At 39.1% G+C, this 27,044-nt stretch overlaps 1 protein-coding gene across 9 annotated transcripts in view; it reads right to left on the bottom strand.

Moving 5' to 3' along the window:
- The window catches only part of Ezh2 (enhancer of zeste 2 polycomb repressive complex 2 subunit), a 63,449-nt gene that overhangs the window by 31,126 nt on the left and 5,279 nt on the right, over nt 1-27,044 (bottom strand). For 7 of the 9 annotated variants that reach the window (XM_085840641.1, XM_085840648.1, XM_085840642.1 and 4 more), the window contains exons 2-3: nt 14,603-14,726; nt 13,194-13,322 (exon numbers count right to left, since the gene is read on the bottom strand). In XM_085840641.1, the coding sequence (XP_085696767.1) occupies nt 13,194-13,322; nt 14,603-14,719 (246 nt within the window). In that variant the 5' untranslated portion in view covers nt 14,720-14,726. The remainder of the gene's footprint in view (nt 1-13,193; nt 13,323-14,602; nt 14,727-27,044) is intronic. The other 2 variants (XM_085840647.1, XM_085840649.1) reach the window with 1 other exon arrangement.

Raw genomic sequence — 27,044 nt, 5'->3', positions numbered from 1 at the left:
GCCTATATAAAGGACATGGAAGAAGGAAACGTGTTCTCTGCCTGCTTGCCCTGGATCTTGAGTCCTTCACTGGCATCAGAGCATACTTCTTCGGGATTCAGGCGTACACTAATGACCAGCTAAAACATCAGGCTTCAATGACTTAACAACTTCTAGATTCTTGTACCTTCCATTTGTAGATAGCCATTGTTGGAATAGCTGGACCACAGCCTGGAAAACATTCTAATAAATCTCCTGGATGGATGTAACCATCCATCCATTCATCCATCCATCGAGTTCTAGAGAACTCTGACAGATTTTGGTACCAGAAGTGGTTCTAGAGCAACAAAAATATAAGGATGAAACTTTAAGTATCTTTCTAAAATAGGCATCTCACTTTGTCAATACTAGTTACTGAAGCCTTTCATGTAAGCTCAGAGAGTCCTGAATGATGAAAGCCCATTATGTGTACTATTTTACAAATTAAGGAGACAAATACATTTGATTATCCTGATTCACCAAATGTGAGAGGCAATGGATTTGGTGACTCTGTATATAAAACTTTGGACAATTTTGTGGAAAAATAAGGAAAAGGATGACACTGGTCAGTTGACCTTAGCATCACTAGATAAACTGACAATGGGAAAGAATGAGCTTCACGATAAAATTAATCAACTTCTATCATCTCAGAATTTAGTGAATTCACCAATGAACTCAACAATAAAAATAAAACTGACCAACTGTAGGTTTAGTCTAAAGCAGTAGCTTTCAGCCTGTGGATCGTAACTCCTTTGGGGGGGGGGGGGGGGTCACATATCAGATACATACCATATCAGATATTTACATTACAATTCATAACAGCAGCACAATTACACTTATGACTTAGCAATGCAATAATTTTATAGTTAGGGTTTACCACAACATGAGGAAGTATATTAAGAGCTGCAGTTTTAGGAAGGTTGAGAACCACTGACAAAGGTTTCTAAGTATGCCCTGGAAGAGATCTTCTCTCTAGCAGCCATAGAGCTCAAGTTACAGAAAAATCAAACCAAAGCCCCCATTATAAGACTGAATAAATTACAAATAAAATTCAAATCCCAGCCTCAGAGGGTGTTAAAATTAAGGGCATTACTGGTAAAGAATAGGATCCTATACTTGATATGCAGATATGTAGGAGGACCCTATTGAAGCTGAGAACACTGAACCCTCAGATTCTCAAGAGTATGCTGTGTGACACCTAATCCTCCTGGGAAGTCCCAGAAGACATGACCTTCACCAGTCCTGTAAGACCAAAAATGGTGAGGGGTACCAGCCCATTTGAAGAGCTTTGTTGTAGCCCTTTTCCTTGTGTCAGACCTAGGGTCTGAAGCACTGCTGTTCAGTTGAATGAATTTAATTCAGTGGGTCTAATTGGGCCCTGAGGTAGCATGGGGCCAAGTAGCAGCACTGAATCAACAAAGACAATGTGACTGTAGTTATGGTTTGGGTAGCACAGATAAAACTATGTCCATAATGACCTAACTTTTAATAGGTAACACAGAAAATCTGATTTTTATGGTGGTATGATTCGTATGGACCTTTGGTACTGGCTAATCAATCATATTATGTCCAGGCATGAAACATTTTAGGAAACCTATTGTATTTTTGTTTGATCTATGTAAGCAGAAAAATTCTCTAATAACTAATAAAGCCTATAATTGGATCATGGCAAAAGGAAATCAGCCCATAAGCCAATTTCTAGACTTGAGCCAGTTTGCCAAACCAGAACGCCTTGAATGAGGGGACTGCCAGGTTCCCCTGAAGAAAGACCTTGATAAAATACCCAAAAGTTTCACTCTTAACTGTTCTCAAGTCCTCTCCCAGAGGGCCCTACAGCCTTTTACAAGGTTAACTGTACACTGGAGGAAAGGAAACAATCAGACTTCCCAGGATCTATTGGATACTGGTTATGAATTGACACTGGTTCCAAGAGACCCCAAGAAGCATTATAGCCTTCCAATTAAGTGGGGCCCTATGAAGGTCAGGTGATTAATGGAGTTTTGGCTGAAGTCCGACTCACAGTAGGTACAGTACATCCCCTGAACTCATCCTTTGGTTATTTCCCCAGTCCCAGATGTATAATTGAAATAGATATTCTTAGATGTTGGCAGGATGCCCACACTGGTTCCCTGACCTATGTAGTGAGGGCTATTGTGGTTAGAAAGGGTAAATGGAAGTCTTTTAGAGTTGCCTCTGCCAGAGAGAACAGCTAATCAAAAACAGTATCATATCCCTGGAAGAACTGCAGAAATTAGTACCACCATCAAGGACTTGAAAAGAAACAGAAGTAGTGGTTCCCACCACAATTCCCTCTAACTCTCCTATCTGGCCAGTGCAGAAGACAGGCAGACATGAAGAATGACAGTTGACTATCTAAAACTACATCAGGTAGTAACTCTGATTGTGCTGCTGTACCAACGTCCTTATTTGAGCAGATTAACAAATTCCTGGTATATGGCATACAGCTATTGATCTAACAATTAACTTTCTCAGTACCTGTCTGTCCATAAGGCCCACCAGAAGCAATCAGCTTTCAGTTGGCAAGGCCAGCAGTATACCTTTACAGTTTTCCTTGAGGGAATCTATCACCTCTCCAGCCCTGAGTCATAACTTACTTCTAAGGGATCTTAATCGTCTGTCTCTTTTGCAGAGTATCATATGGTTCACTAAATTGGCAACATTATGCTGACTGGACCAAATGAGCAGGAAGTAGCAACCACTTTGGACTTGTTGCTAACACATGTGAATCAAAGAATGGGAAATAAATCCAGCCAAAATTCAAAGGCCTTCTACCTCAGTGAAATACTTAGGAGTCCACTCTTATGGGACATAAAGAGATATTCTAAGATGAAGAATAAGTTATTGTATCTGGCCCCTTCCACCACCAAGAAAGAAGCACAATGTTTAGTGAGCCTATATGAATTCTGGAGACACTAGTGTGTTAGTCCAGCCTATATACCAAGTGACTCAGAAAACTGCTAGCTTTGAGTGGGGCCTGGAACAGGAAAAGGCTCTTTAACAGGTCCAGGCCGCTGTGCGCAGACTACACTACCATTTGGACCATATGATCTAGCAGAGCTGATGATACTTTGAGGTGTCAGTGGCAAATAGGGATGCTGTTTGGAAAATTGGCAGGCCTCTATAGATGAATCACAGAAGACACTTTGGAGCAAGGGTCTACCATCATCTGAAAGACAAGTATCCTCTCTTTGAGAGCTCTTGGACTGCTTGGGCTTTAGTGGAAATCGAACATTTGACAATGTGACACCAAGTTACAATACTACCCAAGCTGCCCATCATGAGCTAGGTATTATCTTACTGACCATACCATGAAATAGAACATGCACAGTAGCAATCCATTATCCAACAGAAGCGGTATACATATGATCAGGCCTGAGCAGGTCCTGAAAGCACAAACAAGTTACCCAAGAAGTTGTTCAAATGCCTAAGGTTTCTATCCCTGTTACAATGCCACCTGCTCCCAAACATACATGTATATATAGCCTCATATGACTAACTGACTAAGAGAAGAAAAGACTAGGGCCTACTTTACTGATGTTCTGCATATTGTGCAAGCACCAACCAGAAGTGGACAGTTGCAGCATGACAACTTCTGGAACAACCCTGAAAGTCACCAGTGAAAGGAAATCTTCACTAAGGCAGAACTTCAGGCAGTACACATGGTGTTTTGAACAGGAGAAATGGTCAGATGTGTGATTGTTCACTGATTCATGGTTTGTAGACATTGAATTGGTTGAACAGTCAGGGACTTGGAAAAACCATGATTAAAAGATTAGTAAGAAAAACATCTGGGGACTAAGTATGTAGACAGATTTCTCCAAATGGGTGAAGAATGTGAAGATACTTGGTGCCCCATGTAAATACTCATCAAAAGTTGACTTCAGCTGGAGGAGCTCAATAATCAAGTGGATAAAGCCTCTTTTCCTAGCCATCTCTGTCACTACCCAATGGACACATAAAAAAAAGAGGCCATGGTGGCAGAGATGGGGATGATACGTGAGCTTGAAAACACAGACTGCCATTCACCAAGAGTGAACTGGCTATAGCTGCTGCTAAGTGCCAGATCTGCAACCAATACTGAGGCCCAGATATGGAACTGTACCCTGAGATAACAGTTAACAACCTGGTAGCAGACTGACTACATTGAACCACATCTTCCATAGAAATATAACACTTTGTCCCTAATGGAATACTTATACTGGTTGTGAATTTGGCTTTCCTGTGCGTAATGCTTCTTCCAAAACTATCATCTGTGGACTTAACAGAATGCTATAGCCACCATCTTGGTATTTCATACAGTATTGAATCTGACCAAGGAACTCATGTCATACCTGCGAAGTAGAACAGTGGGCCTAAGATCATAGAATCCACTAGTCTTACCATGTTCCCTACTATCCTGAAGCAGTTGGCTCAAAAGAAAGATGTAATGGTCTTATGAAAACAGTTACAACACTAATTAATTGTCAGCACCCTTGGAAGGCTGGGGCAGGTGTTCTCTAGAAGATGCTATATGCTTTGAATCAGCATCCAATATATGGTACATCTCCCAGAGCAAGGATCCCTGTGTCTAGAAACCAAGGAGTGGAAAAGGGAATAGTTCCACTCACTATCATGCCTAGTGACCCACTAGGAAAATGTTTGCTTCTTGTTCCCATGACCTTAAATTCTGCTGGTCTAGGAATTCTGGTTTCAGAGAGGGGAACATTCTTGCCAAGAGCCACAACAAACATCCCATTGGAAGCTCAGATGTCCCCTAGGCCTCTTTGAATTTAGGCCTCTTTGAGCTTCTGATGCCCTTAAACCAACAGGTTAAGAAAGGAGTAACAGTGTCAGGAGGGGTTACTGATTCAGACTAAAAAGAAGAAATTGGGTTGCTTCTCCACGACAGAGGTAAGGAGGAGTATGTCTGGAGAGCAGGAGAGATCCTTCAGGGCATCTCTTGGAGTTACTACACTCTCTTGGTGTTAACACTGACTGTGGTTAAAGTCAATGGAAAAACCCACTAAGGTGCTTTCTGAATATGGAGGAAACACAGAATGGGTAACAGAGAAAGGTAATTATAAATACCAGCTAAGTGGCAGCCTGACCACTTAGCCACCAACCAGGCCCAGATCCAGGGCTTTGAGTTAACCAAGCCCAACATCTACACCATCTCTGAACTGCCAGAGAGAATGAAGGGACTGGTGAAGTGGTAATTTCTGTCTTTGTTGGAGACTCAAATGTGTCCAATGATATTTTTCTTAAAGCTGTCTTATGAGGGAGGATGTTTTGCTAAGAACAGACATGTGGTATTTTTCTGGAAGCTGTCTGGTGAAATGGCATATGATATTTTGTTGGAGTGGGCATTTGAGAGGACACATGTTTTAGAAAGAGTATAAATATAACCCAACAGACAGTGGACAACACTCTGGCATTGGTTCTCCTTGCTGGTCTTCCTTGGGCTTCCCAGACACTGGTCTTTGCTGATGATGCTATTGCATTGGTGCGCCTTGCTTTCTTCCATGATCTTCACTTGTTGTGCTTCATAGAGACAAGTGTACCAAAGAACTTCTGGTGGTGTTCTGGCTGCTTCTTGTAGCTTCGGCAGACTCATGCCATTTGGCAGAGCCTGGTGGTTTCTTCTGGATTGAGCCACTGGTTGATGTGCATTTGATGTTTCTCTAGTGAACTTGTCTGTAGACAACGAAGATTGGAATAGTCCCAAGAAACTGTTCCAAACAGGTCCATGTACCCCTTGTCCTATTAGCCATTTTCCTCCTCTACCTTTGGTCGGTGGGCTATAAATTTTTATATTTAAAAAATAAAAGCCTTTAGGCTGATCCTACAGATCCAAAGCTCCAGGATCTCCATGACACAGGACAAAACCAAGATATCTAAGAGAGGTCCTGATGAGAATCCAGTATTCACAATATAGCAGAAGCCAAACACCTTGAACCAGACCAATGGCTCATTGCAATGAACATTTGCAAGTAAAGATGGGTAGGCAAAAGGGTATACTGTGTGACACACTTTGATATACTACAGTTTCCCTATTTTTTTCCTTTTGGTGAGGATGTTACAAAGACGGAAGGGATAGGAAGATGGGTGGGTTTTTGCTTTTTTTTTTTTTTTCTGAGACAGGGTTTCTCTGTGTAGCCCTGGCACTCACTTTAATCCCAGCACTCAGGAGGCAGAGGCAGGTGAATTTCTGAGTTCGAGGCCAGCCTGGTCTACAGAGTGAGTTCCAGGACAGCCAGGGCTACACAGAGAAACCCTGTCTCAAAAAAAAAAAAAAAAAAGGAAGATGGGTGGGGTTGGGGTACATGATTTGAAATTTACAAAGAATCAAAAGTATAAACAAATGAATAAATAAATGTCAGCTAAGGCTACATAACCAGTTACAGAGATAATAATTATAATTTACATAAGTGTTTCTGATATATTTTTGTTTAGAATATAAAGATATTTGTGTTTTCTTTCCTCAATTTATCATGAAATGTAGCATCAATTAAGAGACTACCAGTGGACATTATTTTTAAGTGTGATATCCTAAAAGAATGTCCCTCAAGCCGGGCGTGGTGGCGCACGCCTTTAATCCCAGCACTCGGGAGGCAGAGGCAGGCAGATTTCTGAGTTCGAGGCCAGCCTGGTCTACAAAGTGAGTTCCAGGACAGCCAGGGCTATACAGAGAAACCCTGTCTCGAAAAACCAAAAAAAAAAAAAAGAAAAACCAAAAAAAAAAAAAAAAAAAGAATGTCCCTCAAGGAACATTGCCACCTATTCTAAGTTTATAATGTGTTTGTATAAAGGATAATTATATCATGTTAAGTGTAAATATGACCTGGTTATTGTTTTCATTTGGAAATTAAGCATGATATCAAAAGATATGATTGTGTGCCAGGTTGATAAGAGATGGACTTATGATTTTTAGTCTTGGCTGTCAAGTTGACTACACTTGAAATTAACTAAAACCCAAATGGCTAGGCCTACCCATGAGAAATTTTTTTCATAAGTAAATTATTTGAAGTGGGAGACCTGCTTCTAATTTGGATCTTTGGGGTAGAAAGATTCATCTTTGATCTAGGCCATACTGCTGGCTGCCTATACATGGAAGGAGGAAGCTTGTTCTCTGATTATTCTTGCTCTCACTGGCAAGTCCATTCTTTCACTGGCATGAGAGCCTACTTCTTTAGCACTCCAGCATATACTAAAGACCAGATAAGACAGCCTCATGGACTGAACAACTACTAGATTCTTGGACCTTCTGTTGGTGGATAGTCATTGTTGGACTAGCTGGACCATAGCCTGTAAGTCATTATACTAACTCTGTACCTTTACATAGACAAACAGTCTGATTCATTCTTCACGTTCTGTTCCTCTAGAGAACCCTAGCCAATATAATTAGGCTCCTTAACACTCTTCTTTGCATCCTCTTCAGAAGCTTGACCTAAATGATGGGGATCATAAACAATGATCCTAATCCTATGACAAAACCCAAGACAATCTGACTAGGCCATAAGGGTAAAATATACCCAAAATTACATGCTCTTCTGCTAAAAACCAGTTTTGTTAAAACACTGGAGATCACAAAGCCAGTACTAAGACATAAACTACAAAATACTCAAAAAGCTAGGTGTGATGGCAGGTGCCTATAGTCCTATCACTTGATAGACAGAGGAATAAGGACTTCAAGGGTTCAAGGTGAGCCCAGACTATGAAACCCTGTCTCAAACATAAATCTAAATCATGGAGGTGGGGGGTGGGGGGTGGGGGTGGAGAGTATTAAATTAAAACACTTGGAAGAGAAGAAAGCAGGAAGGGGGCAGAGGATAGACAATGGGACACCAAGACATGTGTATGTGCAGTCTTAAGTATCTACATCAATAATAGTGTCATGGAAAGAAAACTAAACTGTTACTACAACTAAAAGGAAAGACTAAATGACAAACACAATATTATGTGAGTTCACACTATGTACAAGTTACGGCAGCAAATCTATTTCAAAAACTGAATGAAACAGAGCAACAGAGACTAAACACAGACAAGGCTGCCGTAACCATAGAGTGAGCTACATTTAGATTCTGGCACAGGAGATCCTGTAGTGTCAGCAGCTTCTGCTAATTTTGCCAACAGGTAGTTAAGTGCTCTTTACTGCTGACTGACTAGTCAACATAGTACTGAAGCAACTAGACAGCTAAACAAAAAAAGTTCACCCTACCTCCACACAGTTTATGCCATGAAAATGCCTATGGGTTAAGTAGTTCATAGAATACAAAACCAAAAACAGAAAACTAAAAGATGTGTATTTTATAATCCAGAAGACTTTCTAAGCCCTTGAGGAACATAAAAATAAAAAAAGTTAGTTAAAGTATAACCAAATATATCAGGGATAACATGAAAATGTGAAGAATTAAAAAAAAAAAAAAAAAAACTAAACCCCAATCTAACTTGGGCCAAATGCCAAAATAAGTTCAAAACAAAAAGAAGGTGGAAAGACGGCTCAGTGGTTAAGAGCACTAGCTGCTCTTTAAGGATTAATTCCAGGTTTAACTCCCAGAGCTTGCATGGTGGTCTACAAGTATCCAAACTCCAGACCAGGGTATCCGACACCCTCTTCTGACCTCACGGACACCAGGCACACAAGTGATGAACAGACATATATGCAAGCAAAATACCATAAACATAAAATAAAAATTTTAAAGCATCCAGCAGTATGCATACACACACACAGACACACACAGACACACACACACACACACACACACACACACACACACACACGGGAAGGAGGGAGGGAGGGAGGGAGGGAGGGAGGGAGGGAGGAAGGAAGGAAGGAAGGAAGGAAGGAAGGAAGGAAGGAAGGAAGGAAGGAAGGAAGGAAGGAAGGAAGTTAGGAAGTTTATAATGGGGCCTAAAGTGATCTCTAGATGGTTAAGATCACTGACTGTTCAGCTGTCATCACCCACATGGGATCTTACAAGTAAGTCTCTGTAACTCCAAGCCCATCCTCTTCTTCATTTCTCAGGTATGAGGCACACATATGCAAACACACATGCAGGCAAAACACTCAACATCTCTGAGTTAAGGCAAACTGTAACACAACTTGTATCTATCACTCTAACAATATCCTGTGTAAAGAGGCATTTCCATATAGAGCTAGTGGGAGTGAGACAGATGAGAGGGCCCGTTTCCCCTGGGACAGTATGTTTAAAATCACTATTAGTGGGCCTGTAGGATGGTTCTGAGGGTAAAAAACAAACCTGCTACCATGCCTTACTATGCATGGTGGAAAGAGCTAACTCCCACATACACACACAAAAATAAATGAATAAATAAATACATAAATAAAATGTAAAAAAACTAAGGTGCATTCTTTCAAAAAATGACATTAAGTTGTTTGTTCATTTCCTGTAAGAAGCAGACAGCTAGCAATAAGACAATTTGACTTCCTAATTCTCAGCTGTTGGACAATTCTTGGCTGCCTTGACTATAATGAATTACCCCTTAATGTCAGTACCAGGTGTCTAGGTCACACCTTAGACATCTTAAAATGACTACAGCATGATCATAGCTGACAGCCCTCGCTTCCGAAGGCAGCCAGGGCTGTTTTGAGATAGTATCAAACTTTTAGCCATCACAAGCCTGGATGAACTCCAGATGACACTGCAACCAGTTTCACCTAGGCCAGACAGGGATCACTTTCCCCAAGTCATCTAGCCAAAGGGACTACTTTGACTGTGACTAAATACAAGGCTAGGTACTACTGGTACCATATACAAACCTCCATTAACACCAGTCATAGTTAAGAGGCAAGGCTGATTGGTCCAAAATAAATGCATGATGAGACTGATCCAAACAGCCTTTCTTCAGCTATGCCAGCAGGCTATTAAAGCTCAGTGAGTGGGCTAGAAGATACTCTCCTGCGCCTTCTTCCCTGTTATTGCAACACTAAGCCCAATGAAAGCTTCTCTCAAATGGTCTTTCCTTGCCCAGTGGTACAAGCTTCACTGGAAACATGGAGAAAGTATGAGACCAGAGCAGTGAAGCCGCAGGGGCAGGGACTGCCACAGTCACATGGCTGAGCTATGGGGACTGTGCCTGCTGGGACTAAGGGCATATACCACCACACTAGTTTTAAAACCTTGAGGTCTCAAAAATTACAAGAAATATGCTACTATTTTGAACTTAAGGATGTTTCAGAGTACTGAAATGTTGCTAAATGACAATGTTTGGGGAATAAAGTATACTGACACCTTAGCTACATTAGGATTTTTTTTCCTTACAAATTGTAACTAGAACTTTCTCTTGACACTCACCTAAGTAATGTGCATTACAAGGCAATAAGCCATGCAATCATGTACTTATTTACATGTAAAATAGACCTAGGTTTTTCTTTAGCAAAAATGGTTATATTCTATTATTTTAATAGAACTTTATTTTTTAAATCACTTGTAAATATCAATAAGCAAATAATTTTAATCACCTCAAATATTACTAGGAGGAGCAAATCTACATATATTAAAAGTTTAAAAACTCTTCATGAATATAAAAATCATTATATACATCTAATGCTATTTCTATTGCAAACAACTCTACACTTACCAAAATTCTCTTTTCATAAGACACAGATGCTTACAAATACATCTTATTATACATGTGCCTGGCATATTGTTATCATGTCATTTACCTAGCACAAAGGCATTACCTGAGCAAGGCATTCACGGTATAAAAAAATTTTTTTTTAACAAAAAAAATAATCCAGGGCAAGCAGGGTACCATGCACTTTTAATTCCAGCACTCAAACCCCAGAAGCAGATGGATCTCTGAAGCCAGTCTGGTCAACAAGAGTGAGTTCCAGGCCAGCTAGAGCTACATGGTGAGATCCTATCTCAAAACAGGGAACAACAAATTACTGAAAGAAAGAAAAAACACCGTATAGTTTTTAGTGGGGGGGAAAATTGACAGATGTACAAGAAATACACTAAGAACATCAAGGGTAATACCAATTTCTTCACTAAACCTAGAAAAAAAAAACCGGCTAAAAAAAAATGAAGACTCACAAGTTTTTCTAGTTGTTAAGACAAAGCAAGTCACTTGGAAACTATATTCTGATAAACAGCCACATAAGCAACAAGGTATGTATTCTTTAGTGTTGCTTAATGACATATTGATGTTGGGTAATTCTTTAAAAGATTAACTGAAGACCAAAGAAAATGAATGCATAATATATCATCACTGTCTTCAAGTCAGAAATATTTTTTTTAAAACAGAGAAAGGAATTAAAGAGATGGCTCAACCATTAAAAGCCTTTGTGGTTCTTACAGAGGACCTAAACTCAGCTCCCAGGATCCGTGTCAGGTGGCTCACAACAGCCTGTAACTTCAACTTCAAGGGATCTGATGTCCTCTTGTTGCCTCCCCAGGCACTGTACTTACATTCACAGTCACACACAAACACATATACACAGAATAGAAAATAAAAACCTTTTAAAAAAGGAAATATATTCTGAATTAAAATTCTGTGGCCAAGATTGCTAAGATTATTTCTGAATCTCAATAACAAGGAATTATGCTTAAAATGCTCCACAGGGACAAAATGTGAACTCTTTATTCTTTATCAAAATTACTAAGATAAAATATTCAAAATATTATACATCTACAAGCAACTTAAATGGACTCAGTGTGTGTGTGTGGATGGGGGAATAATTAAAGAACTCCTGAATTTAAGAGGGAATGGGGGGAGGAGGAATGGAAACCATGTAAAGACAGTACTCCTGAATGAAATACTCAAAAATTTTAAAAAGACAGCAGACTAAACTTTAAAAGTACTTGCTGCTCTAATAGAGGACCGAGTTCAGCTCCTAGCACCTACAAGGTAGCTTATAACTATCCATAACTCCAATTATGGGAAATCTAATATCTTCTTCTCATCTCTTTAGATACAAGGCATGCACACAGTCCATTCACATGCATGTAGACAAATACTCATATACATAAAATAAGGATTTTTAAAAGATCGGGGGGTTCACTATTATAACCATGAATTTTAAATCACAAATATTTGTAAAATTATAAGTCAGACTTTAAAGACTTCTCACCTAAAAACTATAAAGAACTAGGAACTTTTCCAAATCATGTACTCTTACCAAGACCATACCACCATGAACATCCCCAAAGTCACCATGTATATAGTATTATCAGTGAAAATGCCACTGAATCATCACAGAAGCCTTTGAAGCCTGTGTGTCACACAACCTCCACAAGCCTCAGGTGACAGCAAATTATGGTTTGTTTATTATAATACTGTTATATATCAAAATGCTCGTTGAGATAATTACTAGAATAAAAAGGTGATCTCCATGTTTATGCATTCATGAATAATCTACGATCGTATAATCTTAATTCCAAATCACTTGCTTTTCCTTGAATTTACACTCAACACCCTTTATCATATCTTTCTGTATAAAACAAGGCACCTAAATAGAAATGTTCAAACCAGAATCCTAATAAGCAGCTCTCTTCTATTTAGATCTCGGCCATTCCCTACCATCTTGCTGGCAGTATGTTTTGATGCGATACTTAATAATAAACTCTACCATAAGACTTTTGTTTGAGATGATAATTACATTTCTCCCTACCCTTACTATAGGATTTTTATTTTTTGCCTTTCTTTGAAAATAAGAAATTATCTAATGGTAACTAAGATCTCCCTCACACAGAAAATGTAACTGTAGAAAACACCAATCTTGGAACACTGAATTTTTTTAAATTCTCAGTCTTTAAACAAAATGGATAATAAGAATCTTTCTTAGATCATAAATATAAAAAGAAATATTTCTTAAAAATGGCTAATTTTTATTTAGGAGACAGGGAGGAAAGCAACTGTGAGTTAGAAAGCCTGGCTCTAAATAATACTAATCTGAGCATTTTAGAGATTTGATCTCAAAGTTTTTTTTAAGTCTAGTATGCCTAAATAGCCAAAATATACCCTAAAACACACCAAGCTGTTAAAGGAATGATTGTAGTGTGGTAAGGCTGCCACTGATACACACTGAAACAAGTAGCAATGAAAGAGAGACATCCTGAAGTCTGTGAATTCTTCTCAATAAGCAATAAACATTACAATAAGTAGAAAGCAAATGTGTTGAGAATTGTTGCAACACTGTGTTAACCAACCTCCCTAGTCCCGCGCAATGAGCTCACAGAAGTCATGATGTGCACAGGCTGTATCCTCCGCTGCTTCCACTCTTGGTTTAAGGTTTCAGTTCTTTCCAAAATTTTCTGACGATTGGAACTAAACATAGTCTTTTAAAAACAAAGGAGAAATTGTTCATTGTTACAATATGTAGCATCTTTAAAGCAGGTTAAAATCTAGTGACTCACCAGAAGTACCATGACCATGTCCTCAAATGTACACAGATTCACACAATATACTACAATTCTCCACACTCTAGTAATAAATACAAAACATTACTCCTACTTGCTTGTAAGTAAAGAGGAGCAGGAAATTATTTCCATCCTCTCTTTGTTAAAATTTGTATTTCAGAAATCACAATGACTTTAGAAACACAAAGCCATAAAACAAATGCCTTTGTGATTCAGTCCTCAGTTTATACAAGCACTGCAAAGGTATACTGAAAAGACTGATTTCCCAACAAGCTGAATAATCCTTAATTTAAATGTTATGATTAATGAACATGATATTTTTTCATTTTTTGAGAAAGAATCCATGTATCCCAGGATGATCTTGAGCTTCTTTTTTATTACATTGTTGATTCATGTGCCTGTGCATTACATACTACAGCGCTTCTATAGCTATCTGTCAGAGGACTGTGCATTACATACTACAGCGCTTCTATAGCTATCTGTCAGAGGACTGTGCATTACATACTACAGCGCTTCTATAGCTATCTGTCAGAGGACTGTGCATTACATACTACAGCGCTTCTATAGCTATCTGTCAGAGGACTGTGCATTACATACTACAGCGCTTCTATAGCTATCTGTCAGAGGCCTGTGCATTACATACTACAGCGCTTCTATAGCTATCTGTCAGAGGACTGTGCATTACATACTACAGCGCTTCTATAGCTATCTGTCAGAGGACTGTGCATTACATACTACAGCGCTTCTATAGCTATCTGTCAGAGGACTGTGCATTACATACTACAGCGCTTCTATAGCTATCTGTCAGAGGCCTGTGCATTACATACTACAGCGCTTCTATAGCTATCTGTCAGAGGACTTGTGAGGCCTGGTTCTCTCCTTCCACCATGAAGGTCCCACGGATCAAAATCAGGTCATCGGGTTTAACAGCAAGTGCTTTTACCTGATGAGCCTCTCATCAGTCCAGTCTTGAACTTCGGGTCCTTCTGCTTCTACCTCCCAAGTGCTGGCATTAGAGGCACACAGCACAGCACCAAACAGTCATGATATAATTTTAACTAAGGCAGATCAAGAACCATTACTTTCAAGTCTCAATCGATTTTGACCTTGACTGAAAATGTACCATTTCGAAGTAAATCTATTTAACTTGGGGGTGGAAGGAATTAGTTTCAATTATATATGCATTCTTATGAAATTACCTTTACTTCGTCAGCTCTTCTGAACCTTTTGAGCTGTCTCAGTCTCATGTACTCTGATTTTACTCGCTTCCGCCAACAAACCGGTCCCTTCTCAGATTTCTTCCCAGTCTGGCCCATGATTATTCTAAAAGCAATGATTTCATATTATAATCACTTATCTAACCAGCTTGAATATGATCTTTTAATCCCAAGCAAACTGATATGAACAAAACATTTTTACTGTTGATATTTGTAGAGAAAAGCCCATGTACTCTGTATAGCTAAATCCTGGAAATGTGTCACTAAGTGATTTTATTTAATTTTTGTTTTTTTTTGTTTTTTTGGTTTTTTTTTTCAAGACAGGGTTTCTCAGTGTAGCCCTGGCTGTCCTGGAACTCACTCCATAACAGGCTGGCCTCAAACTCAAAGATCCACCTGCCTCTGCCTCCCAAGTGCTAGGGTTTAAGGAGTTTGCCACTCCTTAACATATTTTTATTTATAAACACATACTTTTATCTATAAATCTTAAATAGTAGCAAGTTTACATATATGTGATCTCATATATGTATGTATGTGGTATGTATACTATACCACAAGCTAGTTTTTACTCCATAGGGCTCACATTTTTAGAGTAAAAACTAAGTTTTTAATTATTTAAAAGCTATAATAGGGGCTAGAGAGGTGGCTTGGTGATTAAGGGCTGCTCTTCCAGATGACCCAGGGCCAACTTCCAGCACCCACATGGCGGTTCAAATCCTCCTTTAACTCCAGGGGAGTAAACTCTTTTAACTCTAGGGGATCGGACACCACCATCTGGACTCCATAGGCATCAGGCGCCCAAGTGGTGCAGACATAATATGTAGGCAAACACCCATATGTACAAAGTCAAATAAAATGCATAGAATACATTTTTTAAAACACTGTTATAGAAGCAACGTACAACTGAATGATCATACACCTTACCCCCATGTCCACAGGCTTCACATGTATAGGTTCAACAAACCTCTTAACAAAAATATTAAGTGGGAAAAAACTAAAACTAGGAAAAACCAACAACAACAACAAAACCTGAGTTTGTTTCAGTCCTAGTACTATGCACACTCAATACAATAAATGAAGGGTAAGCACACACTGCTGTAGTCCCAGCCATTCCACATATCCCCAGCCAATTTCCAACACTTGGAGCACTGTCTACCCCACACCTCCCTCTCACACTACGTAACAGGACTATGACAGGCACCTCTATGGTGAATATGTACAAGCTTATTGTCATTTTTCCTCAACAGTATTATACAACAAACAGTGCAGCAACTATTTACATAGCATCTCTGTTGTATTAATTAATCTAAGTATAATACAGATAGTTGGAGCATAAAGATGTTCACAGGTTATGTCAATTACCTTGCCATTTTATATAAGGAATCAATGGATTTTTGGTATCCAAGGGGCTACTCCAACCACTCCCTCTAAATAGCAAGGGACCCCTCTAGTTGCAAAAGGTACAAGTGAAAACTTTCCGTTTACACATTAAAAGTAGAAAGTGTACAGTAGGATAGTAAGGATAAATCAGGGGCCGGCAGTTGTGGAACACACCTTTGATTCCAGTACTTGGAAACAGGGACAGGCTGATCCATGAGTTTAATGCCAGCCTGGTCTACAGATTAAGTTCCAAGACAGCCAAGACTACACAGAGAAACCCTGCTTTGAAAACAAAACAAACAAAGGATAAACCACTCTATACACACACACACACACACACACACACAAACAAAGGCACACCTAATCACATTTCTCACTTCAAATACTGTGATGGGGTCTTTATTTCTTGTGCCACTTTTTGTCACATGTGGGGTTTTGTAGGAAGAGGAAAGAGAAATGCAGCATATACAAAGCAAATGCCTCTGCCTTTAGTTGCAGACTGCATGAGCCAACTATATGCAAATAAATATGGGAACTGGCTATAGTTCACCAGACATACAACACAAACTAGAGCCTGCACCCTAAGTCTAAATCAGTGTTCTTTTCTTATACAAGTATTAGAGTCCTATTGTCTCTTCAAGAGATTACAAGGACACTTCTGTCTAGCTATATAAAATGTTATGAATTTCCATTATCTCAGGAGCAATAGGAAACCAGAGTGTTGAGTCAAAGGGAAGGCGGGGTGATTTATATTCTGAAAAGACGAAGCTGGCAGGCAGATAGAAACACGAGAGGAGATAGGGGAATTGAAAGAGCAATGGTGTGTCTGGGTTAGATGGCACTACAGAGCAGTCTCTAAAGGAGATGATACTAGTTTTAGACCACACTGGAGACCAGAGAGAAAAGTGGTCACTTAGATCCCAGAAACTTAGGTGGGACAGGCTGGAGGAAGTCACTAGAGACACACCTTTCAATGTAATGCTTTCTTTTCAGGAGCTCAACTGTTCTCCCAGCTTCCTGTCTACCAGAAGGTGAACACCTGACTCCTTCACAATTCCCAAATCCCACTACTGTCACAGTAAAACTTAAAAATCACAACTTTCACTGTACTCCACCTCCACTGTAAATTCTTCACTATCAAGAACAGGTTTTACATTTTTAAAATCCCAGAGCCTGCCTCTGTGTAAATAATGGACTTAAAAGCAATGAAAGCTTATTAGTAATTTAAACTGAGAGAGAGAGAGAGGGAGGAAGGGAGGGAGAGAGAGAGAGAGCAAAACCTGTATCTCATTAACGCATCATTTGTAAAGTTTAGCTCTTCCTTTTTTTAGGAAGGTAAGAAACAGTGGCCATCCTGGACTATATCTACGGAGAATCCAAAAAGAAAAGGAAAAGTGAAAACGGAAAAGGGGGAAGGAAGGAGGAAAGAAAGGGGAAAAAAAACAAAGAAAGAAGTATGCAAACTTCCAAGAAACCAACCGAGTATGAATCTCAGGGACTTAGGATCTTGGTTGAACTGTCTTAGTCAGAGCACTTGGGCCCTACCATCAAGCAAATAAAATCAGTTTCAGTAACTACTCCATTATATGAGCAAAAAAAGACATAGAAACCCTGGCCCACCCCACCCCCAGCCTCCAACACACACCATACTAGTTTAGATTAGCTTTTCTAAGAATCATAGATGGTAAAAAAGACAAGACACTTTATATAGAATGTCTCTTTCTAAAGCATTTCATCCTTCAATTTGTCCTAATGGATAAAGCTGGGTAGGGCACTGTCTTAGTCAGGGTAGAAAGGGTTTTATTCAGCTTACACTTCCACACTGCTGTTCATCACCAAAGGAAGTCAGGACTGGAACTCAAGCAGGTCAGGAAGCAGGAGCTGATGCAGAGGCCATGGAGTGATGTTACTCACTGGCTTGCTCAGCTTGCTTTCTTATAGAACCCAAGACTACCAGCCCAGAGATGGTACCACTTCACAAGGGGCCCTCCCCGCTTAATCACTAATTAAGAAAATGCCCCACAGCTGGAACTCATGGAGGCACTTCCCCAACTGAAGCTCCTTTCTCTGTGATAATGCTAGCCTATGTCAAATTGACACACAAAGCCAGCCAGTACAGGCACCCAATAAATAATTTGAAATTTTCTTTTCTAGACTATCTATAATGCAACTTTTACTTCTTTAGCTGATAAATTACCCAAGTACTGAATACCAGTAAGCTCAAACTAGCCAATTTATTCTTTTAAATTTGTGTATTCATTTAAGGTTTTGTTTCTTGAGATAGGATCTCACTACATAGCCCAGGTAAACCTCAGACTGCAGTCTTGCCACAGCCTCAAAAATGCTGGATTACAGGTATGAACCATAAGACATAGCTATATCATCTTAACTATTTTCTTTTTTAATGGTGCTAAAGATTAAAGCAAGGCTTCATGTACTCTAAGCAAGTGCATTACTATTGAACTACACTACTAGTTTTGAATTGTTTAAAACACTAGTTCAAGTACCAGCAAGATGGCTCAGGGGGTAACAGTGTTTGCTAATGACCTGACAATGAATGAACCTTAATTAAACTATTGCCTCCATCAGATTGCTGTAGGCAAATCAGTGAGGCATTTTCTTGATTAATGCTTTATGTGAGAGAGTTCAGCACACTGTGGGAAGTAGGGGTGAAGGTTTTGGGGGGGGGGAGGCCATTTAAGACCTATTATGTACCCAAACTGCTTACCTGCCTTTAAGAGAACATGGAGGCAACAGATGAACCTCAAGGACATTATACTAAGCAAAACAAGTCAATCACAGAACAGATACAGTCTATCTCTAGTCATACAAAGTATCACAAGTATTAGGTTGATACAAAGGTAATTTCAGTTTTTACATTGTTGAAATTTGTCCCTTATTCCTGGAACACATTGTTAAATAAATGTGGTTCTGTTATGCATCAATTTCATGTGTATTTCTTGCTTTAAGTCTTTTCCTATGACTTACTACTCCTTGCTGTTTTGGATTTATTCTGTACTACATGAAATGATGTTAGACAAAATGCATATTCAAGAGATTTTCTTATTCAAGTTCAAAGTGGGTCATAAAGTAACAAAGACAGCTGGAAACCTCAACACACATTTAACCTAGTAACTGCTTAAGAGTGAACCAGCCCAGCCGGGCGTGGTGGCGCACGCCTTTAATCCCAGCACTCGGGAGGCAGAGGCAGGCGGATTTCTGAGTTCGAGGCCAGCCTGGTCTACAAAGTGAGTGCCAGGACAGCCAGGGCTATACAGAGAAACCCTGTCTCGAAAAACCAAAAAAAAAAAAAAAAAAAAAAAAGAGTGAACCAGGAAGTGGAGGTCCAACAAGTTTTGCAAAGGAGATGGAATCTGGAAGGATTGAAATAACTGGCCATGGGATGCTGGGAAAGCCAAATGAGAACAATTATCTAAGCACCTCTTACAACTACCTGAGAAGCTGCCATAGGGACTCAATGTAGACCTGGAGCATCCAAGTCAGGCTGCATCTGAGACAAATTGGAAACATTCATAAATGTGCTGATGAAAAGTCCAAAGACCATTATTTTGAACTACTCTCCTCTCTTAGTCTATACAACACTGATCTATTTCTCCACCTGACTGTGAAATGCAAATGGAACTATGTACAACAACCATGATGACCAGCTCCATGGTTGAACAAAAAAGCTCCAAAGTAATGCCCAAAGCCAAGAGGTTATGGTCCATTACAGCTTTCTGAATCCTGAAGAAAAAAAAAAAAAATCCTTACAACCGAGATGTGGGCTCAACAAATCAATGATATGCATCAAAAAGTACAACACTTACAGCCAGCATGGCCAACAGAAAGGGGCCATTTTTTTATCCACAGTAGCACCTGACTGCACATCACACAACCAATACTTCGAAAGTTGAACAAATTGGGCTACAAAGTTTTATATGATCCACCATATTCACCTGATCCTTCATTCACCAACTATCACTTCTTCAAGTATCTCAACAACGTCTTGCAGAAAACAAACTTCCACAGTCAGCAGGATACAGAAAATACTTTCAAATGTTTGTCAAATCATTGAGTGTAGCAATGCAACATTCTGAAAATCTCTCTTCTGATCTAAGAGGCAAACTTTTACTCACACCCAGAGTTAATAATACATCTTGAAGTCACTCAAGACTTAAGACTGCTAACCTACTGTGTACACAAATTGTTTACCTGCCTTTAAGAGAACAATGTAACAACCAACCTTACTTGTCTTGGATTTCCCATGTAATCAGCTTTTACAACCTAAGCTAATGTATAGCTGGAATAGTTATGTACTCTTCCATGCCCCTGACCCAGAGTAATGCATGTGTATCACTCCCTGAGAGCAGCAAATACCAAAGTTAAAAACAGTTTCCTAAAATCTACAAAAAGGTTGAAAGCAACTTGGTGATAAACAATGTTATCTAGATGAGTCGGGATCTGTTGGAGTCAGTGACTTAATCCCCTGTAAAACTCTGTCAAAGATTTCTTTAAAATTTCCCATTCCTTCCTCCCTCGTGTGATGCTTTCGGTGCATTTCAATAAATACAGAGCAGAGCTCTTTGTTAAGGACATATGCAGATGATACAACAGACACACACAGCTCATACAACCGGCACACAACCTCACAGAAGAAGAAAAACAACACACAGAAGAAAGAAAACCACACACAATTATGCAAGAGACAGACGCTGGGACAGAGTCACAAGATAGCCCTTCAGGCAGGTACAGATTCAGACTCGAGAACTAGAGGATGCCCGGAAGACACAGGAAGTATGAAGTAGAATATCTACCCTCTTGGTTAAACAACTCCAAGAGGAAGTGCTTTTATTTCTTTCCTTAATGAGGGACACTGATGAATTATTGGCAACTCAGAGCTAATCGCTAATGCATTATAATCCACACAATGGAGCACAGTGTTTGTTTGTTTTATATACTACAGAAAGAATGAAACTTATTTGTATTCCAAGCATGGTGGTGCAACCTTTAATCTCAGCACTCAGGAGGCAGAGGCAGAGGGATCTCTCTGAGTTTCAGGCCACCCTGGTCTTACATAGCTAGAACTATCTAAAAAGAAAGAAGGAAGGAAGGAAGGAAGGAAGGAAGGAAGGAAGGAAGGAAGGAAGGAAGAAAGAAAGAAAGAAAGAAAGAAAGAAAGAAAGAAAGAAAGAAAGAAAGAAAGAAAGAAAGGGAGAAAGAAAGAAAGGGAGAAAGAAAGAAAGAAAGAAAGAAAGAAAGAAAGAAAGAAAGAAAGAAAGAAAGAAAGAAAGAAAGAAAGAAAGAAAGAGAGGGAGAAAGAAAGAAAGAAAGAAAGAAAGAAAGAAAGAAAGAAGAAAAGAAAGAAAGAAAGAAAGAAAGAAAGAAAGAAAGAAAGAAAGAAAGAAAGAAAGAAAGAAAGAGAGAGAGGGAGAAAGAAAGAAAGAAAGAAAGAAAGAAAGAAAGAAAGAAAGAAAGAAAGAAAGAAAGGGAGAAAGAGAGGGAGAAAGAAAGAAAGAAAGAAAGAAAGAAAGAAAGAAAGAAAGAAAGAAAGAAAGAAAGAAAGAAAGGAAGAAGAAAAAGAGAGAAAATGTGCTGGGGAAAAAGTGTTGATTTAATGGTTCTTAACTTTGATTAATAAATGTGTTTGAACCTAGTTACAATGATTTAAAATTCAGCCCAAAACACAATTCTTTTCACACCAAAAGTCAAAACCATCACAGAAATAAAAAGTACTTCCCAAAGCTTGTGGACAAAAGATAAAAGTTCTAGTGATCTGTTATATTCATCAATGAGAATACACTTAACATTACTGAACAATACACTTTAAAATAGTAAATACATAGGCTGGACAGATGGCTCAACTGTTAAGAGTAATTACTGCTCCTACAAAGGACCCAAGTTCAGTTACCAACATATCAGGTGACTCATAACTGCCTGGAACACAAACTCCAGGGGAATGTGATGTTTCTGGTCCCTGCAGACACCATCAAGCATGTATATATTCCCCACACACACATGTACATATACTTAATTAAAACCAATCTTTTTTTAAAAAATGGTAAACATAGCAGGATGTGGTGGGACATGTCTTTAATCCCAGCACTCAGGAGGCAGAGGCAGGTGGATCTCTATGAGTTCTAGACCAGTCTGGTCCACAAAGTTAGGGCTGTTACACAGAGAAACCCTATCAAAAAAAAACAAAAACAAAAACAACAAAAAACAAAAAACATGTCTATTATTCCAGCACTCTGAAGACAGAGAGGCAGGAAAATCAGTCTGTTGAGTCCACCTAACATATACAATGACTGCTGAGGATAACTTGAAACAGTTTGGTTTCTATGTATGTATGAATGTTTGGTTTCTACTTGGTCACTAGGTAAATTTACAGCATCAGTTTGTTTCCTTACCCATGCTCCCCATTTTTTTTCAATCACTGGGATTTCTAAAACTTTCTGGCTTTAATCAACAGTCAAGTTCTTCAAGGAAATTCTTGTAATAACCAATAAAATAAGTTAGCACAACTCACTTTGTGATAGAAAATAGCTTCAGGAGGAAGGGCACTATTTACTGATTTGATCTTTTTTGCTGAGGCTACCTAGATCCTCTTCTTCAACACATCCAAAAAGATGACAGACTATGCCAAGAAGTAAGGCTGGTTCCTGGGCCCTAACAACTTTGCCAGCCAGCAGCAAAAGCCAGAAGACACCACCATACCCTCCACTGAGCAGGACAAACTGGTCAACAGTATGCCTGGCAGCAGGCAATGATTGAGCCTCTGCCAGGGTAGGTGAACATAGCTAGCCCAACAAACCCAGTATAGGCTGGCCCTCAATAAAGGCAGATTAGCTTCTTATTGTCCCTAGTCTCACCAGTGCAATGGTGCCTTTGGACATCCTGGATATGTGTCACCTAGTCATCATTGCTCTGAGTTTTAAACATAGAGGCCAGTGACCCACAAGAAGGCACAGGCCTAGATTGAGAGACTTCTAGTCAGCTGTGGATGCATCGTGGGCCAAGGGGACTAGATATTTTCAGTAAAGTACCATGTGTCTCAATTGTTTAAAAACGTTGGTCATAGATTAAATAATTTTAAAAATGAAAATAAAATAAAATGACTTCAGGTCAATACGAACCCGTCCTCCCATATACAAAGACCCTTTCCAAGCTCTGCCATAAAGATAAACTTTTTTGAAGAGGGTAAAGTGAAGGGACTGGAATTGAGAAAAACAACTGAGCAATGTCTCTAAACTGAAGAGCCTTCTAATTCAATTGGAATAGGGAAAGAGGTTTTGGACCACAGGCTAAACAGACTCTTGACATGTTAAAATGGTTAGATATTCCAGAAAGAGAGCTATCATTATCTCATAGCAATCTTTTTATTCCTTAGGTATCTCATAGAAGCTATATTTCCTGTAAACAAGTAATAAGACAGACTGAGTGACTGACTAACTGATGGAGATAAACAATGGTTATTTTGCACATTACACCAAATCGAGCTTTACAAATTTCATAAATTATAGTCATGGCAAAATTAAGCTCAACAATAGTATAACCACCTACTGATGTAGTAGCTCCATTACACAAAAAAAGAGGGAAGGGCAATACATCTTAAAAAAAAAAAAAAAAACTAAACTAAAAAGTCTTGTGGAACAAAATTAGGTGTTGCAAAAGAACAGACTGGTATTTTATAGAGTGAAAATAGTATACCAAAATCAAATACTTAAGAAGGATGAAATTTAAGGTCACCTGGGCTACATAGTATTTCTAGGCCAGCCAATACTTTAGAGTAAGACATTACCTCAGAAAAACTGCATGTATGTATATGTGTTATGTGTGTGAAATGCCTGCAGAGACGAAAAAAAGGCATTGGCTCTGCTGGGACTGGACTTAAGATAGCTTAGGGTGCTGGGAATTGAACACAGGTCCTCTAGAAGAGCAGCAAGTGTTCTTAACTGCTGAGGCATCTCTCTAACCCAGCCCTAAGATAACCATCGTTTAAAGACTACCAATACCAAAGTCAGTGTAGATTGGGAAGTCTATAGCTCCTGTGCAGCTTCCACTGGAACTGAAACTGTCAACATAAATGGCACAACCACTCTTGAGAAAGTTTGGCAATCTCTTATAAAGTGAAATGAATATTTACTACATGACAGAGCAATTCAACTTGGAGGCAGCTATTCAAGAAAAACTAAAATGTAGGTATAAAAGATCTACACAAACAGTAACTGCTTTAATAACCAAAAACTAAAAACAGTTCCATTTATCCATACACACAAATGAAGGAAAAAAATAGAATATTCATATAACAGAATGCTACTTTGAAATAACTAGTGTAAGTTACAACATAGATATACATCAAAAACATGTTGGATGAAAAGAAGCCAGTCACAAAAGAACACTTCTTTTCTCTTCTGTTCATGTAAATTCCTGAGCAGGAGAAATCTGATCAGTAGTTGAGGGATGATGATGAGATAGATGATGGCAGTATTACACTGTGAATGAGGTGGTTACTGCAGGTGTATACATTTGCCAAACTTCTCAAGCTGTACCTTTCAAACCCAAGCATTGTACATAAACCACAGATCAGTAAAGTGGAACTGTTAACTGAAAACTGAATGCTTTTCTAGGAAGAAATGTATCAATACTAAAGGCTTGGAATATGTATCACTTTGAAAAAGGAGACTCTCCTTATAGAAAGCTATCCTGCAAATGATCAAATACACCGGGGAAGCAGGACGCCAAGATGGCTCAGCCAGCAAGGCTCCTGCAGCACATGCCTGGCAGCCTGAGTCCAATCACCAAAACCCACAGAAAGGTGGATGGAAAGTACTGACACTATATGTTGTTCTTTGACCTCCACATACACACCATGAAACACACACACACAGGGAGACAGGGGGAGAGGGGGAGAGGGAGAGAGGGTTTTTTAAAAAATTAAAAACAAAGGAGATACAAGGATGATCACTTCATCTGGAGACCATCAGAGAAACAGAGGGCAAGATTAATGAGCCACATTTATAAGCTGGAATACTGTCCATTCCTCTTTACAAAGACAGCAAGTACTGACAAGAGCAACAAGTTTTCCTGAAAAAAGCTACATGGTAAGTCTTTTATGGCTGGCAGAGGATACATAATTTTTTTTTCTTGAAGAAGTAGCAGTCTTTTACTACTCTCTTAAAAAATATATATTAACAAATTAATTTGTGGACCCTACATAAAACAACCTGTAGGCTGGGGGTGTAGCACTGTTTTAGCAAACCAAAAGTATCAGATTGGATTCCCTATGTTACCCTAAACAAACAAGAAGTGGGAAGAAATCAGAACTTTAAAACCAAAACCCAACATTCAAATGCCCAAGTTCTCCTTTCTCTACCAACTCCTCCAGCCCTTGTCATTTTTTTTCCACATTAAAAAAAAAAAGTAGCTGGGCATGTTGGGATATAACTCCAATAATCTCAGCACTTGGGAGAAGAGGCAAAAGAACCAGGAGTTCAAGGCTAGCTAGCCTGAGCTACATGAGACCCTGTTTCAAAAAATGAAAACAGCCCAGACATGGTAGTACATGTCTTTAATCCCAGCACTCTGAAAGCAGAAGCAGAAACAGGAAGATAGAACTCTGTGTTCAAGGTCAGCCTGGTCAAGAGTTAGCTATAGGATAGCCATGGTCATACAAAGATACCCTGTTTCAAAAAAAGAAAGAAAGAAAAAAAAAAGAAAGAAAAGAGAAAAGAAAGACACAGAAGTCATGAGGTTCCATCACTAGCTGAGGAGCAATTGGCAACTAATGGCTGCTAGAGAAAGAAGTCATTTTTCTTCGGTTGCGTAGATACTGGTTAAGTTTTCCATGCTCAATAAATCCCACATCCATGTCCATGTCATCAACTCTAATCAAGCTCAATAAGCAATAAAAAGGAGGCCGAAACATGATTGAGACCGGCCTGCTTGATATAGCAAAATTTGAGCCGGCAAGGTTTATAGTATGAAATCTATCTCAAAAAAATAAATAAATAAAATGCATCCAGACATGCATTCAACCTTGCAGCCCACCTAAGTCCTATAACATATTGCAACAGGGCCAAGCAGGATAAGTGTAGCTTTCACAGTCATTAAGGAAATTATTCTTTGTAACAGATGGAGAACATTTTAGAAGGCCACACCAGCAGAGAACAAGTAAGAGATCATGTGGTGCTCAGCCCCAATCGATACATCTACAATACAACTTCTGTGCCTAAGATTCAGGGAATATATCAGAAAAGGGGGCAGAAAAAAAAATTTAAGAGCCAGAAAATGAAGAAATCTGCTATGAGATTCTGTCTCCTAGAAGTGACAAGGAAGCTTCTTCACCCATGATAACTCAACAATCCAGCTGCGTAAACAAGACCCAAAGAAGTGCAACACCAATAAACATACTAACATTAAAGAAGAAAACCTTATGGGACCCACCCCTAAACAAAGAACTACAGGCAATTAAAGATTGCTGAGAGTGGGAGAAACAGTCTTCCCAAGGGACGAGTACCCTAAATGGGTATCCACTAACAAGAGATCAGCCCTGAAATCATGTACATACAGGTAACACTAAATGGACCGAATGGGTTGTATTTATGTATTTAGGTAAATACATATACAACAATAACAAAGGAAGTGACCATAAACATGGAGGAGTAAATGGGAGAAACTAGAGGGAGGAAAGGAAAAATGATGTGATTATATTTCTATGCTTAAAAATTAAGAAAAAAATTAATAAAAGATATGAGCTGGAAATATGGCTTAGCAATTAAGAGAGCTTGCTGCTCTTCCAGAGGATCTGAGCTGCATCCTCAGTACCCTCATGGCAGCTCACAAAAGCAGCACAGCCGTAACTCCAGTTTCAAGGATCTGAAGAAGTTCCAGACAGAAACATTGTACATATAAATACATACAAGCAAAGACTCAAACATATAAAACAAAAATAAATACATCTTAAAAATAAATACAAAGTTGTTTCTGGCTTATGTCACTTAGCACAAGGTCCTCAAAGTCCATGCAAGTTGTATAGCATGTATCA

The sequence above is a fragment of the Mus caroli genome, unplaced genomic scaffold, assembly GCF_978045245.1.
Source record: "Mus caroli unplaced genomic scaffold, Mus_caroli_1 scaffold_7, whole genome shotgun sequence".
Classification (NCBI taxonomy): Eukaryota; Metazoa; Chordata; class Mammalia; order Rodentia; family Muridae; genus Mus; species Mus caroli.
The sequence above is the reverse complement of the archived record's forward strand: the minus strand, read 5'-3'. Positions and strand labels throughout refer to the sequence as shown.